This window comes from Myxocyprinus asiaticus, chromosome 12 (genome assembly GCF_019703515.2).
Source record: "Myxocyprinus asiaticus isolate MX2 ecotype Aquarium Trade chromosome 12, UBuf_Myxa_2, whole genome shotgun sequence".
In the NCBI taxonomy this organism is placed as follows: Eukaryota; Metazoa; Chordata; class Actinopteri; order Cypriniformes; family Catostomidae; genus Myxocyprinus; species Myxocyprinus asiaticus.
In genome coordinates this window covers 3,386,487-3,403,231 of record NC_059355.1, presented here as the reverse complement: position 1 = coordinate 3,403,231, position 16,745 = coordinate 3,386,487, and the positions used below count along the sequence as shown (strand labels likewise).

Below are 16,745 nucleotides of genomic sequence, written 5' to 3'. Positions count from 1 at the left end.
AAGTGTGAACGCTGCCATCCGAACCTTGGTGCGCACCAAACATGTGGACCGAGACCCCCTGAATAGTGGATCTCGGTCTGCTTCCAAACGAACTCTGGTGCGGTTCGATTGATATATGAATGTAGCATGGACCAAAGATGTCTAAACGGACCAATAACAGGAAGTAATTTGCCTTAAAAACTGACCTCAAGTATACCTGGTTCTTCTCATCATAGGAGCTATGTTGCCCATTACAGTTCGGTACAGGCGTCGTTACCGCTGTCAGCCGTCCTTGCAGCATATCTTCATTTGTGTGTGCAACGGAGGAATTGCTGTTTTGACTCCTTTACACATTTTATTAGCTCTTCGTTTGTTCTCAACTGGTAAAAATACCATATATATATATATATATATATATATATATATATATATATATATATATATATATATATATATAAATAAATCCAACAAGCGCATTTTGCCCAGCAGCCAGCATTGTTTTGGATGTTCGGCAAGTTCCGTCGCAAAACATACGTCATAAAAGCTGTCCAATCAGGTTGTGACCTTATCCTTATACCTTTTGTATTGTATCTTTAGGTTCGGTTTTAAAAATGCCAGTGTGAACGCTAAGCGAACCAGGACTAAATGCACAGGATGGGGGTGGGGGCAGAGCAAGAGGGAAATTAATTAGAAAAGCGACGGCAAATCTGGCTGATGTGAACTTTCTAAACTCCAAGGAGGACAAATGGCTGAGAAACAGACCAAGAGAAAAAGGTCAGAAGATTCTAAACTAAAAAAGAAGGATTATGATAAGTCGAGGGCTAGGAGCCGTGTCAACATTGGCGAGGCTATTCAGCAGTGGAGAGACCTCCGAGAGGTAAAAGGCTTGAAGACGGATGCAGAAGTTGCTCTTTTTCTTCTCGATAGGTGGGTTACATAAATTTTGCTATGTTTCACAGAACCCATATATGCTGTTGTTGTGATGTTAGATTTAGTAGCAGGAGAGATGTGAGTGTCTGGAGCTGGTGTGCGTAAAACCGTCTCGCGTGCATGAATTTGGGATACGGAGCTTCCAAAGGAACACTGAAGGGAGGGGAGTGTTTGTTTTGGCAGCTGAGTTCGAATATCAACAGTGTTTCTTTTAGGAATCGCTGAGTGCACCTTTAACTCTATATAAAACCTCTGAAAAATGTTTTTCTCAATGTGATAATGCACAGTAAATATAGGATTTCTAATGAAAAACTAGCGCTATTGTCCAGTATAGTGTTCTTTTTGTTTAACAGTGTACCATTTCACGATACATCGCTCAAATTTATAAAATGGCATATCGGATGAAACTAGAGACTCTAATCTTATGACTCAAACAGGTTTCAAAGTAAAAACTTAATTACAGTAGGTTTCTGGGGGGCCTGGGTAGCTCAGCGAGTATTGATGCTGACTACCACCCCTGGAGTTGCTTGTTCGAATCCAGGGTGTGTTGAGTGAATCCAGCCAGGTCTCCTAAGCAACCAAATTGGCCCGGTTGCTAGGGAGGGTAGAGTCACATGGGGTAACCTCCTCGTGGTCGCAATTAGTGGTTCTCGCTCTCAATGGGGCGCCTGGAAAGTTGTGCGTGGATCATGGAGAGTAGCATGAGCCTCCACATAAGGTGTCTCCGCGGTGTCATGCACAACGAGCCACATGATAAGATGCGCGGATTGACGGTCTCAGAAGCGGAGGCAACTGAGACTTGACCTTCGCCACCCGGATTGAGGTGAGTAACCGTGCCACCATGATGACCTACTAAGTAGTGGGAATTGAGCATTCCAAATTGGAAGAAAAGGGGATAAAAATTAAAGAAAAACAAAATTACAGTAGGTTTCTTTCCAGATATAGTTTTGTTGGCCTTTCTCCAAAAGACAAACTCCACTGTGATCAGCACCATGTTGTTTAGTCACATGACGTATGTCAAAAGTTTAACCCTTCACTGAAAGCCCAGAGTCTTCAGAACTGAGATCAATAATTTTAAATTAATTTAAATTATGCATTGCGTATTGCGAAGCCAAAATACAACGTCCATGCAGAAGGACACGGGGTTGCACCAGGTTAATGTAATTAATTCTATTTAAATGATTAAATAACTTATATTTTTACTGCATACGTAAACAATTATCAATATTTTGTGGCTAGTTAGTATTTGTTATATGGACATACCTCTAAAAATGTTCCTGCCAAAGGAGGAAGTGCTCCCCCAGCCCCCTCCCACAGAGTCTTGTTCCTCTCAAGGGTCATCCTACTTAACATCTTAGGGAGTTTTTCCTTGCCAGTTGCCTTTGGCTTGCTCACTGGGGGTATTAAGGTTCTTATGTAAAGCAGCTTTGGAACAATATGTATGGTGAAAAGTGCTATACAAATAAAACTTTTGTTTAAACCCCTAACTCTAGTATTGGCTAGACTTCTGCAATTAATTCAGCCCGTACTGTATTCAAAGTTTGTTTTGTAGTTAAGTTCAGCCTTAGGTGTAATTAGGACTTTATAACTGAGGTTTACATTAAGCGCTTTTCCACCATAGAGGCGAATGATTCTAAACATGATGAGTAATGGTTTCAGTTGCATTTCCACTTGAACACGGTTCAGTTTGCTACGATTACAAACCATTCTCAGCCCAGATTTCTCAGCAAGATTTCTCAGCAAGGTTAGCCAACTATACTTAACCATGTTGGTGAAACGTGGCGACTCAGGATTGGTCACTTGTTCAGTCAATCTATTCTACTTTGATTCTAATTTGTGGAAAAATGGATATTGATAGAATGTTCAGCAATCAAAATGTAACAGCAATGATGTCATCGCAATTTTTGCAATATGAATTGTGATTGGTCTTCTATCTTACACTTATTTGCATTCTGATTTGTGATTGTTGTTGAGTTCCTTGCATATATTTAAACAGGCTTATCTCACTGTGAATTCGTTGACAGTAGGTTGAAAGTTCTTCACACTGCCCCCAGTGGCCGAAGCTAGAAGTGTTGTTGTACGTATGGGCACGTGTGAGTTTCCAGGTGAGATATCCACAGAGTGGCACTAAAAGCGAGTTGTTTTTAGTTATAAATGATGTAATAATGTCAACAGGAATGCATATTTTATTTACCATATGCACTAACCCAAACCCCAACTCCAAACGTACCTGTCAATGGAGAAAAAAATCTAATTTTAGAGTGAAATCAATAATGAGCGCGATTGACTCTAAAATAAAATGTTTACTTCCTGGTTTCCACAGGACCAGTATTCGAGTCTCTGAGACTGCTCGCACAACACGTTATCAGTCGCACCACAGGAAAAAGGTAAACACAACTGAATTGATGCAAAGATGTCATCGGTGTGAGATGCTGCTTGTCAGTAAATGTCAAGGAACTGGAACATTTAGTAACAACATGTTGACTTCCTGTGTGATCATGCTGATTTAACATTTCAAAGCCACCTTTATACTGCAAAGTGTTTGTGTGTTGATTCCTTTATGAAGCTGACAGAAAACAAGATTCTCGTGATGACAGTGGCAAAGTGACTATGATGAAGCATTTTATTTTTCAGAGGAGCAAAGCCAAAAACCTAAGCTTACCTAAAGCTTTAACACTATTTTGGGGCTGCCTTGCAAGCCTAACTGGCAAAAAGGAAAGCCTAGGCATACTTTACAACCACTGCATGAGCTTCAAAGAGATACATAATATATAAACCTACAGGCATATACACACACACACTTGAAGAAATCTTCCTTTCAGCAAACTGCTACTTCAGAGCAGAGAGTGCTGAGTAATACTGCTGAAAAACCAATAACACCCTGCTATAACCACAGTTACAAAACAAACATTCAAAACCACATCGAACAATGTCCAAAGCAAAAAGACAATCTAATATGACACACACATTACCGATGGAGCTGCTGGTGGTGTGATTGCCAGTGATTCTCTGCGGCTGAGTGTGTCTTCTTCCTCCGCTGGCTCTGCTGCCTCCAGCTCTGGTTTGCACACATATCCACAGTTCCTGTGCAACACACGCCGCAATCCCTCAAACAGGATCACACTCGCTGTGCAACCCATAGCACCTGGTCCCAGAAACATGCACAAACACTTCCCTGAGCAGATCAGATCTAACTTCTTTAGCTGCCTGTCCGAAGTTCCTGCGGGACCACTATTAGGCTCGGGTCCGAAGCCCAGTGAGAACCAGAATCAGCCCAGCTCTCAAAAATCCAGCCTCAACACAAAGCTCTCTGTCCTAGGAAACATCACTCCATCATTTGCCCTAAACCAGGATGAGAGCAGAAGAGAAGGGAGGAGGTTTCCTCCTCAAGGATGACAGCAGACTGACTTCATTCATTTAAATGAGGGATATTCAAATTTGCCAGCTTCCTAAAAGTGTGTTTCTGTCTAAAACAGCCCTCGGGGGAGATACGATGGCATGTTCTTCAGAAGAAAGTGACCATGCTCCGTCGAATCTAGGGCATGAGGCAGAGAAATGCTGAGGATTGAAGGAAGAGATTGAGTGATGAGCTGCTTCCAGAATCAGTGCTGGGCGTCGACTCCTCTACTGCCTGGAGATTCTGATCTCTCTCTCTCTCTCTCTCTCTCTCTCTCTCTCTCTCTCTCTCTCTCTCTCTCTCTCTCATTCTTTTTTTAACATTGCTGTCTCTGTGTTTCCTGACCCATATCAAGCAGTACAGCAACATCATTTGAGCATTCACTGATGCTCAAACTATAACACACTCACGTAAACATGGGAACATTACACTAATACATTTAATCTAGAGTGGTGTTTACCCATGCAAATCTTGCCGGCACAATGCAAACCTTTACAAAAATATTGTGGGTATTTACTGTTCACTTTACTCCTACACTTCATGCATTTTTGCTGATCGGATTGCTATCTGATCATGAAAAGATCAGGTGTATATGCCTGGATACGATCACTCAAACCACCTCCGTAGGTTATATCTGGCTGTTTAAGCCACATATGTAAACTTTACTCCGCCCAGGCAGCGCTACATCAGCATAGGGAAAATTTGAAATATACAGTAACAGCTGCAGTGTTTGCATAGGACTCGTGTTGCGCAGTAATTAATAACAAAGAAAGAAACGGATGCACGTTGTAGGAAGGCCAGAACTTTTTTTCTTCGTTTATTTGATGCAGATAGCAGACGAAACTGAAACTAAACACTAAAAATGTGCGCAGCTGATGCGCATGACGCATCTTCAGCCTGATCACATGAAATTTACGTGAACATGACAACATTTTTGGATTTAAAAAAATTTAACGTTCAAATGTATCATTTTTCAAAGATGCATTAGCGTAAAAGTGTGTCAGTATTATAAAATAGCAGATTTTGAGTAATAGAGAGAAAAATAGGTATTTATAAAGTCATTATCAGCCGTTGAAGTCATGATTTGAGTGAAAGTGAATAAAACACACAGTTGTTGTAGCACCTCTAGTGTTCATTTCACCTGGAAACTGCGCCCGTTGTACAAAGGTGCCTCAGTTTGATCCTGGGAGGCAGCAGATGTCCTAACCCCGCTCCCACCCTAATCCTAACCATATGGAGCCTATAAGGCTGAGTAGCCTGCCAGGAACAACGCATGGCACCTTTCACCCATCACGGGAAACTGCAGGGAATTGTACCTACAGACACGTATAACAAGTTTTGCAAAAATGTATATAGAGTCACGTTTTTACTATGAGACCAGGTTGTGCATCTTACCTACAAGAAGCCCTGAGGGGAAATATACATAGCGCGCACACACCCAAACACACGCACCGGGCAAAGTCACTTGGAATTAAATAATAAATCACATCTTTTAAATTCACTGCATGGCATTAGCATAATTATGGATGTGAACTCTGTTTTATTTGCATATAATGTGGGAATTGAAGATTAGATTTATAATAATTATAATAATAACTTCATTTTTATAGCACTTTTTTGCAATTTAGTACAAAGTGCTTCTCAAAACATAAAATCAAAACACACTCAGTAAAACTTAAATTCATAAAGTAATAAAGGCAAGTTTATACAAATTAGTTTTTAAACAAGACTTAAAAACAGACATAGATTCAGCAGATCTAAAATCCCAGGCTGTTCCATAATTGTGGAGCGTTCACTACAAATGCTCTTTCACCTTTTGTTATACATCTTGATCTTGGAACAGCTAACAGTTCATGAAGATCTAAGAGGTCTAACTGTTTCATAAGGTCTTAAAAGTTCTGCTAAATAATCTGGCAACAAACCATGTAATGCTTTATATGCAAAAAATACAATCTAAAAATCAACCCTAAAATGAATTGGTAGGCAATGCAAAGAAGCTAAAACTGGAGTAATATGATTAAAAGACTTAGTTTGTGTCAAAAGTCTAGCTGCAACATTTTGCACTGATTGTAGCCGTGCTAAAGTGTGTTGATTTAACATTGAAAAAAGAGCATTACAATAGTCAAGGCGAGACAACATAAAAGCATGAATAAGTTTGTATCCCTAAAACTCAAGACATGCCTCACCTTGGAAATGTTCCTCAACTGATAAAAACAAGACTGAACTAACCTCATGACATGATATTCCAAATTTAAATTAGTATCAAAATAGACACCCAGATTTTTCACCACTTCCTGATTATTTGGGACCAACTGATTAAGTGCTGACTCAATCTGACTTTTTTTTTTAATCATGACCGATTATAACAACCTGTTTTATCAGTATTTAACTGCAGAAAATTAAATGCCATCCAGTTTTGTATATCTGCTATACAAGCTTGAAGAACACTTAAATTAGTCAGATTATTGGGATTCAACATCAAATACAACTGTAGGTCATCTGCACAGCAATGAAAATGCATGTTGTATTTTCGAATCACAGAATCAAGCAGTAACATATACTGTATAAAGAAAACAAAACTGGCCCTAACAGGGATCCTTGCGGAACACCACAATTAATTTTAGAAGAGGAGGACATCTCATCTCCAACAGACAATACAAATTTCCTATTTGACAAATATATCCAATCAATTTTATATCCGTTTGGCGGAGACACACTGATGTGGCCAAGTGTAAATTAAATTAGCTTATTCAATCGGATAGCAATCCGATCAGTAAAAACGCATGAAGTGACCAAGTGTAAAAAACTCCCATAGATTTGTGGCACACCCCTGTGGCGAACATGCACAAATAAGCTTTGTGCTAAACTTTTCATTGTTGCCAAAGGTTTGTCATAGAAGTGTTTGCTAGTAGTGGCAAATTGCACACTGTTGCCAAAGGTTTGCTGCTGGTTCATTACTACTGGTGAACAAATGCCACAAATTGTTTTGTTTGCGAAAATTCACCACATATTAACTGCACAAGGAAATGTGTTGTGTGTGGTTGCTAGGGTGGTTGTTAAGGAGCTCAAAGTAGTTTTAAGCATTTTACTATGTGGTTGCTAGGGTTTTCTGGGTGGTTGCTAAGTGGCTGCTTACTGGCCCAAGTCAAAGTTTAATACTTACAGTATATTAATTGCCTTAGCAAGCACCACTAATGAAAACAAACAATAATTTCTTAAATGACAAAGGTAAAGAAAAAATAGCTAAAAGTACTTAACACATAACAGCTATAACTAAAGTCTTTAATATTCAGCTAACATAAACACACAGAAAAGCCCCTCTATGCCACTGTGTGTTCATATTTCATCAGACACTGACACAGTCACCTACTTTACAGTACATGACTCAGACATATCAAGGATGACATGTTGCAAGGACCCAAAGGATGAGGGTAATGTGTGTGTGAGATCACATTTGATCTGTCTTAGACATGATGTCAATGTACATTAAGTCAAGTGTATGTAACAGTAACATAAATATAATGAACTTCTATTTGACTGCAATATGCCTTCAAATATTAATAAATAATAGATACTCTGTATGTTGTGTAAATGTGTACTGCGGTGTTTAGACTAATTTAACCCTACTGTGGATCACCAGATATTAGTGTGGCATTACATTCATTGCAGATATCAAAGCCTGAAGTTCACACTTCAGTGCTGCTGCATGCAAGGTCAGTGAAATGATTTCTGATTGGTGCTGGTCAATCAGATCTACTTTTGTACATTTTGCTTTTGCAAAAGAGTTTGTCATGTACAGTACTCCTTGACTATGTTCAGAATAGCATATTGCCATACTATTCTTATTGTTGCAGCATGCTATTATCCCATGCAGAGCATAGCCCTTATTTACTAAACAACTTGAGTGGGATTCAGTTTTGGTAATTGAAGAAACACCTCTTGAAGTCATTATAATGTACCCCTCCCTTTTGTGAGTTGATCTTGTGTTATGTTTGAAGGATGCAATTTTAACTCCTGTATGAAACACAAAACACAAACACTCTAAACCGCTTTGAAGATTAAATTAATATCTTTCTTTATAAGGGCCTCTTTTATTGAAGGGAATGTTGAGAACGTGAGCCTAATGAACAGAAAGCTGGGGAAGTTTTCAGTGCAGGCACATCACTGCTCGACTTCAAACGATCTGTCCTGCACAGTGCGTGCACACACGTGCACACACACACACACACACACACACACACACACACACACACACACACACACACACACACATACATTCATGACACTGACAGCATAACAGACAAAGAGTTCAAAAGAACCCATACTTTTTAATAACATTTTGTCTTTCATTCTCTCACGCATTAAAACTTCTCTAGAGGCAAAGTGTTCGTTAAATAACATAAATTCTCCACAAAGCCTTTTCTTCAGGGCATATCTTGGGAGACATTTAAAAATAATCAGGTGGCTTCAAAAAGAGTAAATGCAACTTCAGTACTTTAACACATTTTCGCTCTCATTTTTCTAAAATAAATGTGACAGCAAAATGCATGTGAAAATACGCTTGAAAACAATGTAAAATTCCATAGACATTCAATACACTATATTGAAGTAGAGGCCCGAGCCATATCTAGGCAGCCTGATCCCAGTTGGTCGACTTTTCTTTAGCAAAAGTCAGTATATGTTTACTGCCTCCAGTGGCCAAAGCGGGAAGTGTTGTAGGGCTAATAGGCACGTATGAGCTCCATTTATGTCCAGGAGAGGTTGCCAAAAGCTAGTTCTTTTCAGCTGTACAGCATGTAATACAGTGAAGAGGTTTGCATATTTTATGGACTCTACCCCCCCAACCCAAATTCAAACCTAAACCTAACCATTAGTGGAGTGAAAATGAAATGTTAGGGGGGAAAGTGCAACCTACGAATCACACTCGTCACTGATTAAGAGAACACGATTACTTCCTGGTTTCAACGTGGATACAAAACCGGGTCTCTCGTGCTGCTGACGCAATGTGCTGCCAGTTGAGCCAAGTGGGAAGTTGCACACACTGTAATCAATGCAAAAATGTCTGGGTGGAAATGCAGCATGTCAGTTAGTCTGTCTCACTGTCGCCGATCCTAGGGTACCGGAACTGTTGGAAACAGCATGCCGACTTCCTGTGTGATCATGTTGATCTAGGAACTAGAATATCATAGAGACTTAGAGATTGGCTCTTTTGACTCGGGCCAGTTACCTCACAACACCCTAGAAACCAACCTAGCAATGCACAATATAACACTCAGATTACCTTGGTAACACCATAACCACGCCCTGGCAACCACCCACATCACCCCAGTATTGTGGTTTTGCACGAGCAAGCAGCACTCACATTTTATACAGAAAATGTAAAATTCCAAAATGTATTGAACAATCTGATTAAAAATAAACGTAATTAATTATAAAAACAGAAATAAAAGCAAGTTAATGCTAGCTTTTGTTTCAAACACATTTTTTACATGCCGCTTTTCAACACTGTTCCCAAACTCCATTAATTACAGTGGTAGCTGCTCTGTTCTCATGTAATTAACAGTCTGTTTTATGAAAGTCAATTTCCAACATTTGTTTCTTGGAGCCATTTTTGCTCCTTGAGAGCACGTTTTGTATTGTAGTGTTTTGGTCTGCGTCTGTGTTTGATTTCTGAGCTGGATCGGGTCGTAGGGTGACTGACGTCAGGAGCCTGATTGTCCAGATGACTCAGTGCAAAACTATGATGTAATGTGTGTAGTTGCCATAGAGATACAGTAATCTTGCAATACTCTGCACTGGACATTATTATAGGAGTCTGAAAACCTTCCAGCGCACATGCACACACACACACACAAGACAAAGCAAACATACAAACATCACTACAAACAAATCCACACACCGATGCATACACTTATGGAAATAATTGGCTCAGGAGAAAATTAGTAAATTCACTTGCAAGCTGAATAATTAAACAGCTGGTGTTTCAAGGGAGAGAAATGAAAGAGACAGAAAGGGGTGTCGAGAAGGAGAGAATACAAGAGGAGAGAGAACAAAATGTTTAATGCACATTAATGATTCGAAAGCTGACTGTCAGCACACTATTAGCTTAGATCAATAATTTTAGACAGTCAATGGTTAGAGAACTTCCTGTATGTCAGGACTGGACTCTCCTGCCATGTAGAGGCCCAGAACTGCTTCCAAAAAAATAATGCTTTATTACACTGTACGTTGTGACATGCTTGTATATCTCTAAGCCAATAAATTAAGTTAATGGTCATTATTATCATGGATTTTCAGGACTTAAATGAATAGTTCACCCAATAAATTCTTATTTGTGTTCCTTCTTCCATGGAACACAAAAGGAGATATTTAGAAGAATGTCCAGGTTAATCTTTCCATACAATGAAAGTGGATGGGGACTGGGACTGTCAAGCTCCAAAAATGACAAAAAAGCATCATAAAAGCATCATGAAGTAGTCTATTCAATTTGTGTGCTATATCCCAAGTCTTCTGAAGCCAAACAGACAAAATTTTGGAGAAATAGACTGGAATTTAAGTCATTTCTTGCTGAAATTTTTCTGTGTAGCTCTCAAATATCATCAACATGATCTCATGAGAAGTCGTATGAATTAGTTTGAGATGGCTAATTCGTATGAAAACATTCGAGTTTGTTCATATAAATTCAGATGTGTATTGTGTGGGTAAGCAATTGTTTCGCGTGTCAGACATTGTGTACATGCTTCTTCATTTTATCCCCTTACCCAAACCCCATATCTAAACCTAACCATAGAGTACAGTCCCAAAATCTGAAGTGGAAAGATTATGTTATGTATGACGGAAGAAAGTAATCATCGCATTTTAGAAGGGGTGGAGGGAGAGTCACCTGATTGGCTGTTGTAAATCTCAGAAAGTACTATTTCATACAATTTAGCCAACTTGTACGAATCCGTCTGATTTCTCTGTGAGAGTGTGTTGAATACAGTTCACACTTGCATTCAGCTCAAAATACTCAAACACTTCGCATCATGACTGAGTACCAAACACATGAAAATCAATGTTTGATGTCATTGATGTCTTGAGGCATATGGACTACTTTTATGGTGCTCTTTTTTTTTTTGCCCATTTTTGAAACCTGACAGCCCCAGTCACCATTCACCTTCATTATATAAAAAAAAGCAGCTCAGACATTCTTCGAAATATCTCCTAATATGTTCCACATAAGAAATAAAATCATACAGTTGACATGAAAGTGAGTAGTTGATGACAGAATTTTTATTTTTTTGGGTGAACTATACCTTCACATAAAGCCCTATTTACGGCAAGGTTACATGAGGACAGAGTAAGTTTCTCACATGGCTGGGGTCTGGCTTAAATTTAGCAGTCATAGGCTGTGGCTATGCTCACACACCTCTGACACTGATCCAGCAGGGCGCTAATCAGAACACAAGACAGTGTTAGCATTGTTCCTCATGCGAAAATGAAGAAGGGACCAGTTTCTCTCTGAACCAATACTGTAGAGTGGACAGCAGAAACAGTGAACTGGAGATCTGTCAGCTAATGGACAGACATTAGCATGCAAAGAAATGCTATTTAGAAGACCAGTTCACATTTTTTCCAGTTCAGAAATATTAATCATAATAATTCACTGTGTGCTGAATACATAGAAAATGAACTATTCAATGGGTGGTTCACAAAGGAACAAGCCACAAAATAGGAATTCTTTGGTCATTACTAGGCTCACATGGAATCTGTGTGTGCAGAACTGCATAGAAAGCTCAGCAGATTTCAGCAGAAATCATACACCTGTCATTCACAAAGTTCTATATATCCCTTAATCCTTTATTAAATATTTTGCCTAATTTGAAGTGTTCTGCTATCAATAAGAGTTTGGTAGTTCTGCTCTTAGCTTCAGTGAACACTTCTTTACTGTTTTTAAAACCATTTTTAGCCGTTTTATTCCAAAATCAACGCAAAGCAGATACTTACTGGGCATAAGTCATGTAAAAAACATAATGGGCTCTATTTTCATCAGTGAACAAAGCGCAGCGCTACGTGCAACGAACGTGCATTACATCTTATCCAATATTCGTGAGAACTCTAATTCTAAGTGCAATTCTCGTGCCAGCGCATTGTATGTTAATGAAGTGGTGCAAGGCACTAATTTCCTGAGAAATACGTCATTGCGCTAAGACGTTTTAAAAAGCAGGTTTGTTTTGAGAACGAAGTCCAAACTCAGTTCATGCATTTGCAGTTTGGAGATTCCACCAGCAGGTGGTAATAAAATTAATGTCCAAACTCTGAAAATACAGTGGAACATCAAATTATGTCCCTGACAATCAGAGTTGTAGTTGTCTTATGGAATAAAAATGTATGAGATTTGAGTTAAACTATCTATGGTTCATGATTTATTTTTCAATTATTATTATTATTATTATTATGTTTATATTTACAATTGTATTTATGATTTAATTTGTATTGGTATTTTCCTCCTGTTGTCATAGAGTGATTTTTAAATCACTGCAAAAGGTACCGGTGAAAGGTGTTGGAGTGGATAACATTTTTATTATTTGGTTTATGATTTTTTATTTGTATTTTTTTACCATTTCATTATTTTTATGATATTTTCGTTTGAAGTGAAATTTGAATTTAGAAATATTTTTGGTTTAATTTTTTCATGTTTCAATAAATTAACTGAATTGTTCAAAATCAACTGGTAGAATTGAAGTGCGTGCTGATACTATCACTATTAATACTAGCCATGATTTGTGTGTCAGTAGATTTTTAACAATACTTACATTCACTATAATTTATCAGAGCGTACATCCAAATCCTGACGAGAATAACATTTTCTAAGCATATAAAAGGAGCGTGTCCATATTTTTTATTATTCTCATTCATTGCATACAGTCCATTTACACTAACAACTTCTTATGAATGTGCTGTCTTTGTTTATATTGCTGGTGTTTGAGGGAATGGACTATATAATAGGATGAGTCACTGCAATAACCGGAGAAGACCTCAGAATGAAACTGCACTTGACACAGCCCATTAGTGTGTTGCGTGTGTGATTTAGTCAAACCCTCTTGTGCCTAGACTTAGTGCATGGTAAAATACCAAAACTTCATGGCCATGCCCAATAATATTGCACTTTTGACTTATTGCATAACGCTGCGCTAAGCGCTAACGCTCTTAAAGTAGGGCCCAGTGAGTTACTTGAAAAAGGGATGACGTTTGGAACTAAAACATTTCCGAAATCTTGTGGCTCACTAATCCCCTTGGTTAGGGCACATTTCATTTGTAAGACATTCCACTGCTTGGAAACCAGTTACATATTATGTAATAAACCACAAACATCAGCAAAATATTCTTTTCACACATGCTAACATCTGTGTCGTAGACAACCTAAAAAGACATTTTTGAAAATAAGAAATACTCCATTTTGACACAAATTAATACCTGTGGGAGTGTGGAGAACACAGGCTGTGTGGTAAAGCAGTGAGGACTACAGTGGGACGGGTGCTGACTTTTTATTTTAAATACAGAAAGACAAACACATAAGCTTAGAGTATCACTTCATGCACTTATGAATTATTGATGGAAAACACATGCAAATACAAGTGCACACATAAGGGTAAACATCTAACAACATAAAACTGAAATCTCTGCTGGTTCCGTATGTAAAATCATGACATGGTATGGTATTAAACTTTAATAGCCTATGAGTACATAAAGAAACAAACACACTTAGTTCCAGGGCAGTTATATTACTATTTAAGAAAACAGATCTTTTTCCCCATTCATCCCAATAAAGTACTTGTGGTCTGATCTGTTCAGTGAATTTGATGACCCTATGTGAACTACATGCTAATCTTGCATTTGAGATTACTTTTCCAGTTACATTATCAGAACAACGATGTATCAGTAATGTTTCAGACAACAAATTACATTTGTGATAAACTGTGTCAACTGCTCTATAAGCTTTCCTAAAAGCTTTCAGTCACAGGCACTCATTTCACAGCACTGATACATTATGAGATTGTATGCACAGACCATTAAAATGAAAACTGTGGCAAAACATAGAATTCGGCACATTAAAGTCAGTTTGCAAAAATGTTGTTATAGTAACGTTCATTCTATCAAATAGGTTGTTTGTTTTTTACATCAGTTGTGCTTCGCAAGGCTTTTCTGTGCAGATGAATTTGATGGTTTGAGATAAACAATACCCTTGGTTGCCTGTGTTCCCCATATTAGAGTGGATTTGACTAGCTACACCAAGAGTCAATAATAGTTATGTATAATTACTACAAGATGTACAGTATACACTCACCGGCCACTTTATTAGGAACACCTGTACATCTAATTATCATGTGATTATCTAATGATTATCACTGTGGCAGCAGTGTAATGTATAAAATCATGCAGATATGGGTCAGGAGCTTCCGTTAATGTTCATATCAACCATCAGAATGTGGGAAAAATGTGATCTCAGTGATTTGGACCGTGGCATGATTGTTGGTGCCAGACGGGCTGGTTTGAGTATTTCTGTAACTGTTGATCTCCTGGGAGTTTCACACACAACAGTCTCTAGAATTTTCTCCGAATGGTGCCAAAAACAAAAAAACATCCAGTGAGTGGCAGGTCTGTGGACGAAAATGGCTTGTTGATGAGAGAGGTCAACGGAGAATGGTCAGACTGGTTCGAGCTGACAAAGGCTATGGTAACTCAGATAACCACTCTGTACAATTGTGGTGAGCAGAATAGCATCTCATAATGCACAACATGTCTAAACTTGAGGCGGATGGGCTACAACAACAGAAGACCATGTTGGGTTCCACTTCTGTCAGCCAAGAACAGAAAACTGAGGCTGCAGTGGGCCTGCCATTTGTGTACCTCAGCAGAAGTCCAGATTTGTCAGACCAGGCGATGTTTTTCCAATCGTCTACTGTCCAGTTTTGGTGAGCCTGTGCCCACTGCAGCCTCAGTTTCCTGTTCTAAGCTGACAGTAATGGTATCCAGAGGGGTCTTCTGCTGCTGTAGCCCATCCGCCTCAATGTTCGACGTGTTGTACATTCAGAAATGCTTTTCTGGATAGCACTGTTGTAACACATGTTTATTTGGGTTACTGTCACCTTCCTGTCAGCTTGGACCAGTCTGGCCATTCTCCTCTGACCTCTCTAATCAACAAGGCATTTTCGTCCACAGAACTGCCCCCTCACTGGTTGTTTTTTGTTTTTCGCACCATAAAGTAAACAATAGAGACTGTTGTGTGTGAAAATCCCAGGAGATCAGCAGTTACAGGAATACTCAAATCAGCCCATCATCATGCCACAGTCCAAATCACTGAGATCACATTTTTTCTCCATTCTGGTGGTTAATATGAACATTAACTGAAGCTCCTGACCCGTATCTGTATGATTTTATGCACTGCACTGCTGGCACACGACTGGCTTTATTAGATAATCGCATAGACTGATTGTTGGTGCCAGATGGGCTGGTTTGAGTATTTCTATAACTGCTGATCTCCTGGGATTTTCACACACAACAGTCTCTAGAATTTACTCAGAATGGTGCCAAAAACAAAAAACATCCAGTGAGTATCAGTGAACGGAAATGTCTTGTTGATGAGAGAGGTCAACAGAGAATGGCCAGACTGGTTCGAACTGACAAAGTCTACGGTAACTCAGATAACCACTCTGTACAATTGTGGTGAGAAGAATATGTTGGCACTGTTTTGAGGCATGAGGGGGACCTACACATATACATATATATATATATATATATATATATATATTTAATATTAACTAATTAAGTAAAATATCACCCCGGAACATAAGTGAGTGGCAGTTCTTTCGATATCCCTCCAACTTTTCTCCTCCACAATGAATGTTCATTCATAAACACCTTTAAATTTTTTTTTTCGATTAACACTTTTTATTGATTTAGACAAATGAAACAGAAAAGCAACCATGAATTAACATTTAACCCACATTATTCCCTTTCCCCCTCTCAATCTCCAACCCCACCCTGACCCTCAAAAAATATCCCTGTGGTCAAACATGAGAAAAATAAAAAAATAAAAGAATATATATATATATAAAAATAATAATCACACACATTTAAAACTACACATCTCTCTCCATTGCCCCTTCCCGAGAGCCTTCCAAAAATGCCAAATAGCTTCCCCATTTTATATTAAATAAATCCAAGTTTCCCAGCCTTCTATATGACATTTCTTTGAATGCCGCCTCCCTGCCCATCTCTGTGCACCACTCCTGAAATGAGGATGCTCCAGCCAACATCCATCCCCTAAGGATGACCTGTCTGCCGATCATAACACTGGCTAGGACCCAATTTTTTATGTATTTATCCCCTATATTAATGACCGCCTCATCGCCTAAAATACAGAGTCTGGGGCAAAAAGAAATTTGAGTGCCCAATA

At 38.8% G+C, this 16,745-nt stretch overlaps 1 protein-coding gene across 3 annotated transcripts in view; it reads right to left on the bottom strand.

Annotated features, from left to right (window-relative positions):
- The window catches only part of LOC127449666 (dedicator of cytokinesis protein 9-like), a 142,327-nt gene that overhangs the window by 99,930 nt on the left and 25,652 nt on the right, over window positions 1-16,745 (bottom strand). For 2 of the 3 annotated variants that reach the window (XM_051713216.1, XM_051713217.1), the window contains exon 1: window positions 3,882-4,049. The exons of the other annotated variant lie outside the window; for it this stretch is intronic. In XM_051713216.1, the coding sequence (XP_051569176.1) occupies window positions 3,882-4,049 (168 nt within the window). Of the gene's footprint in view, window positions 1-3,881; window positions 4,050-16,745 lie in introns of those variants that run through there. 3 annotated transcript variants of the gene reach the window in all.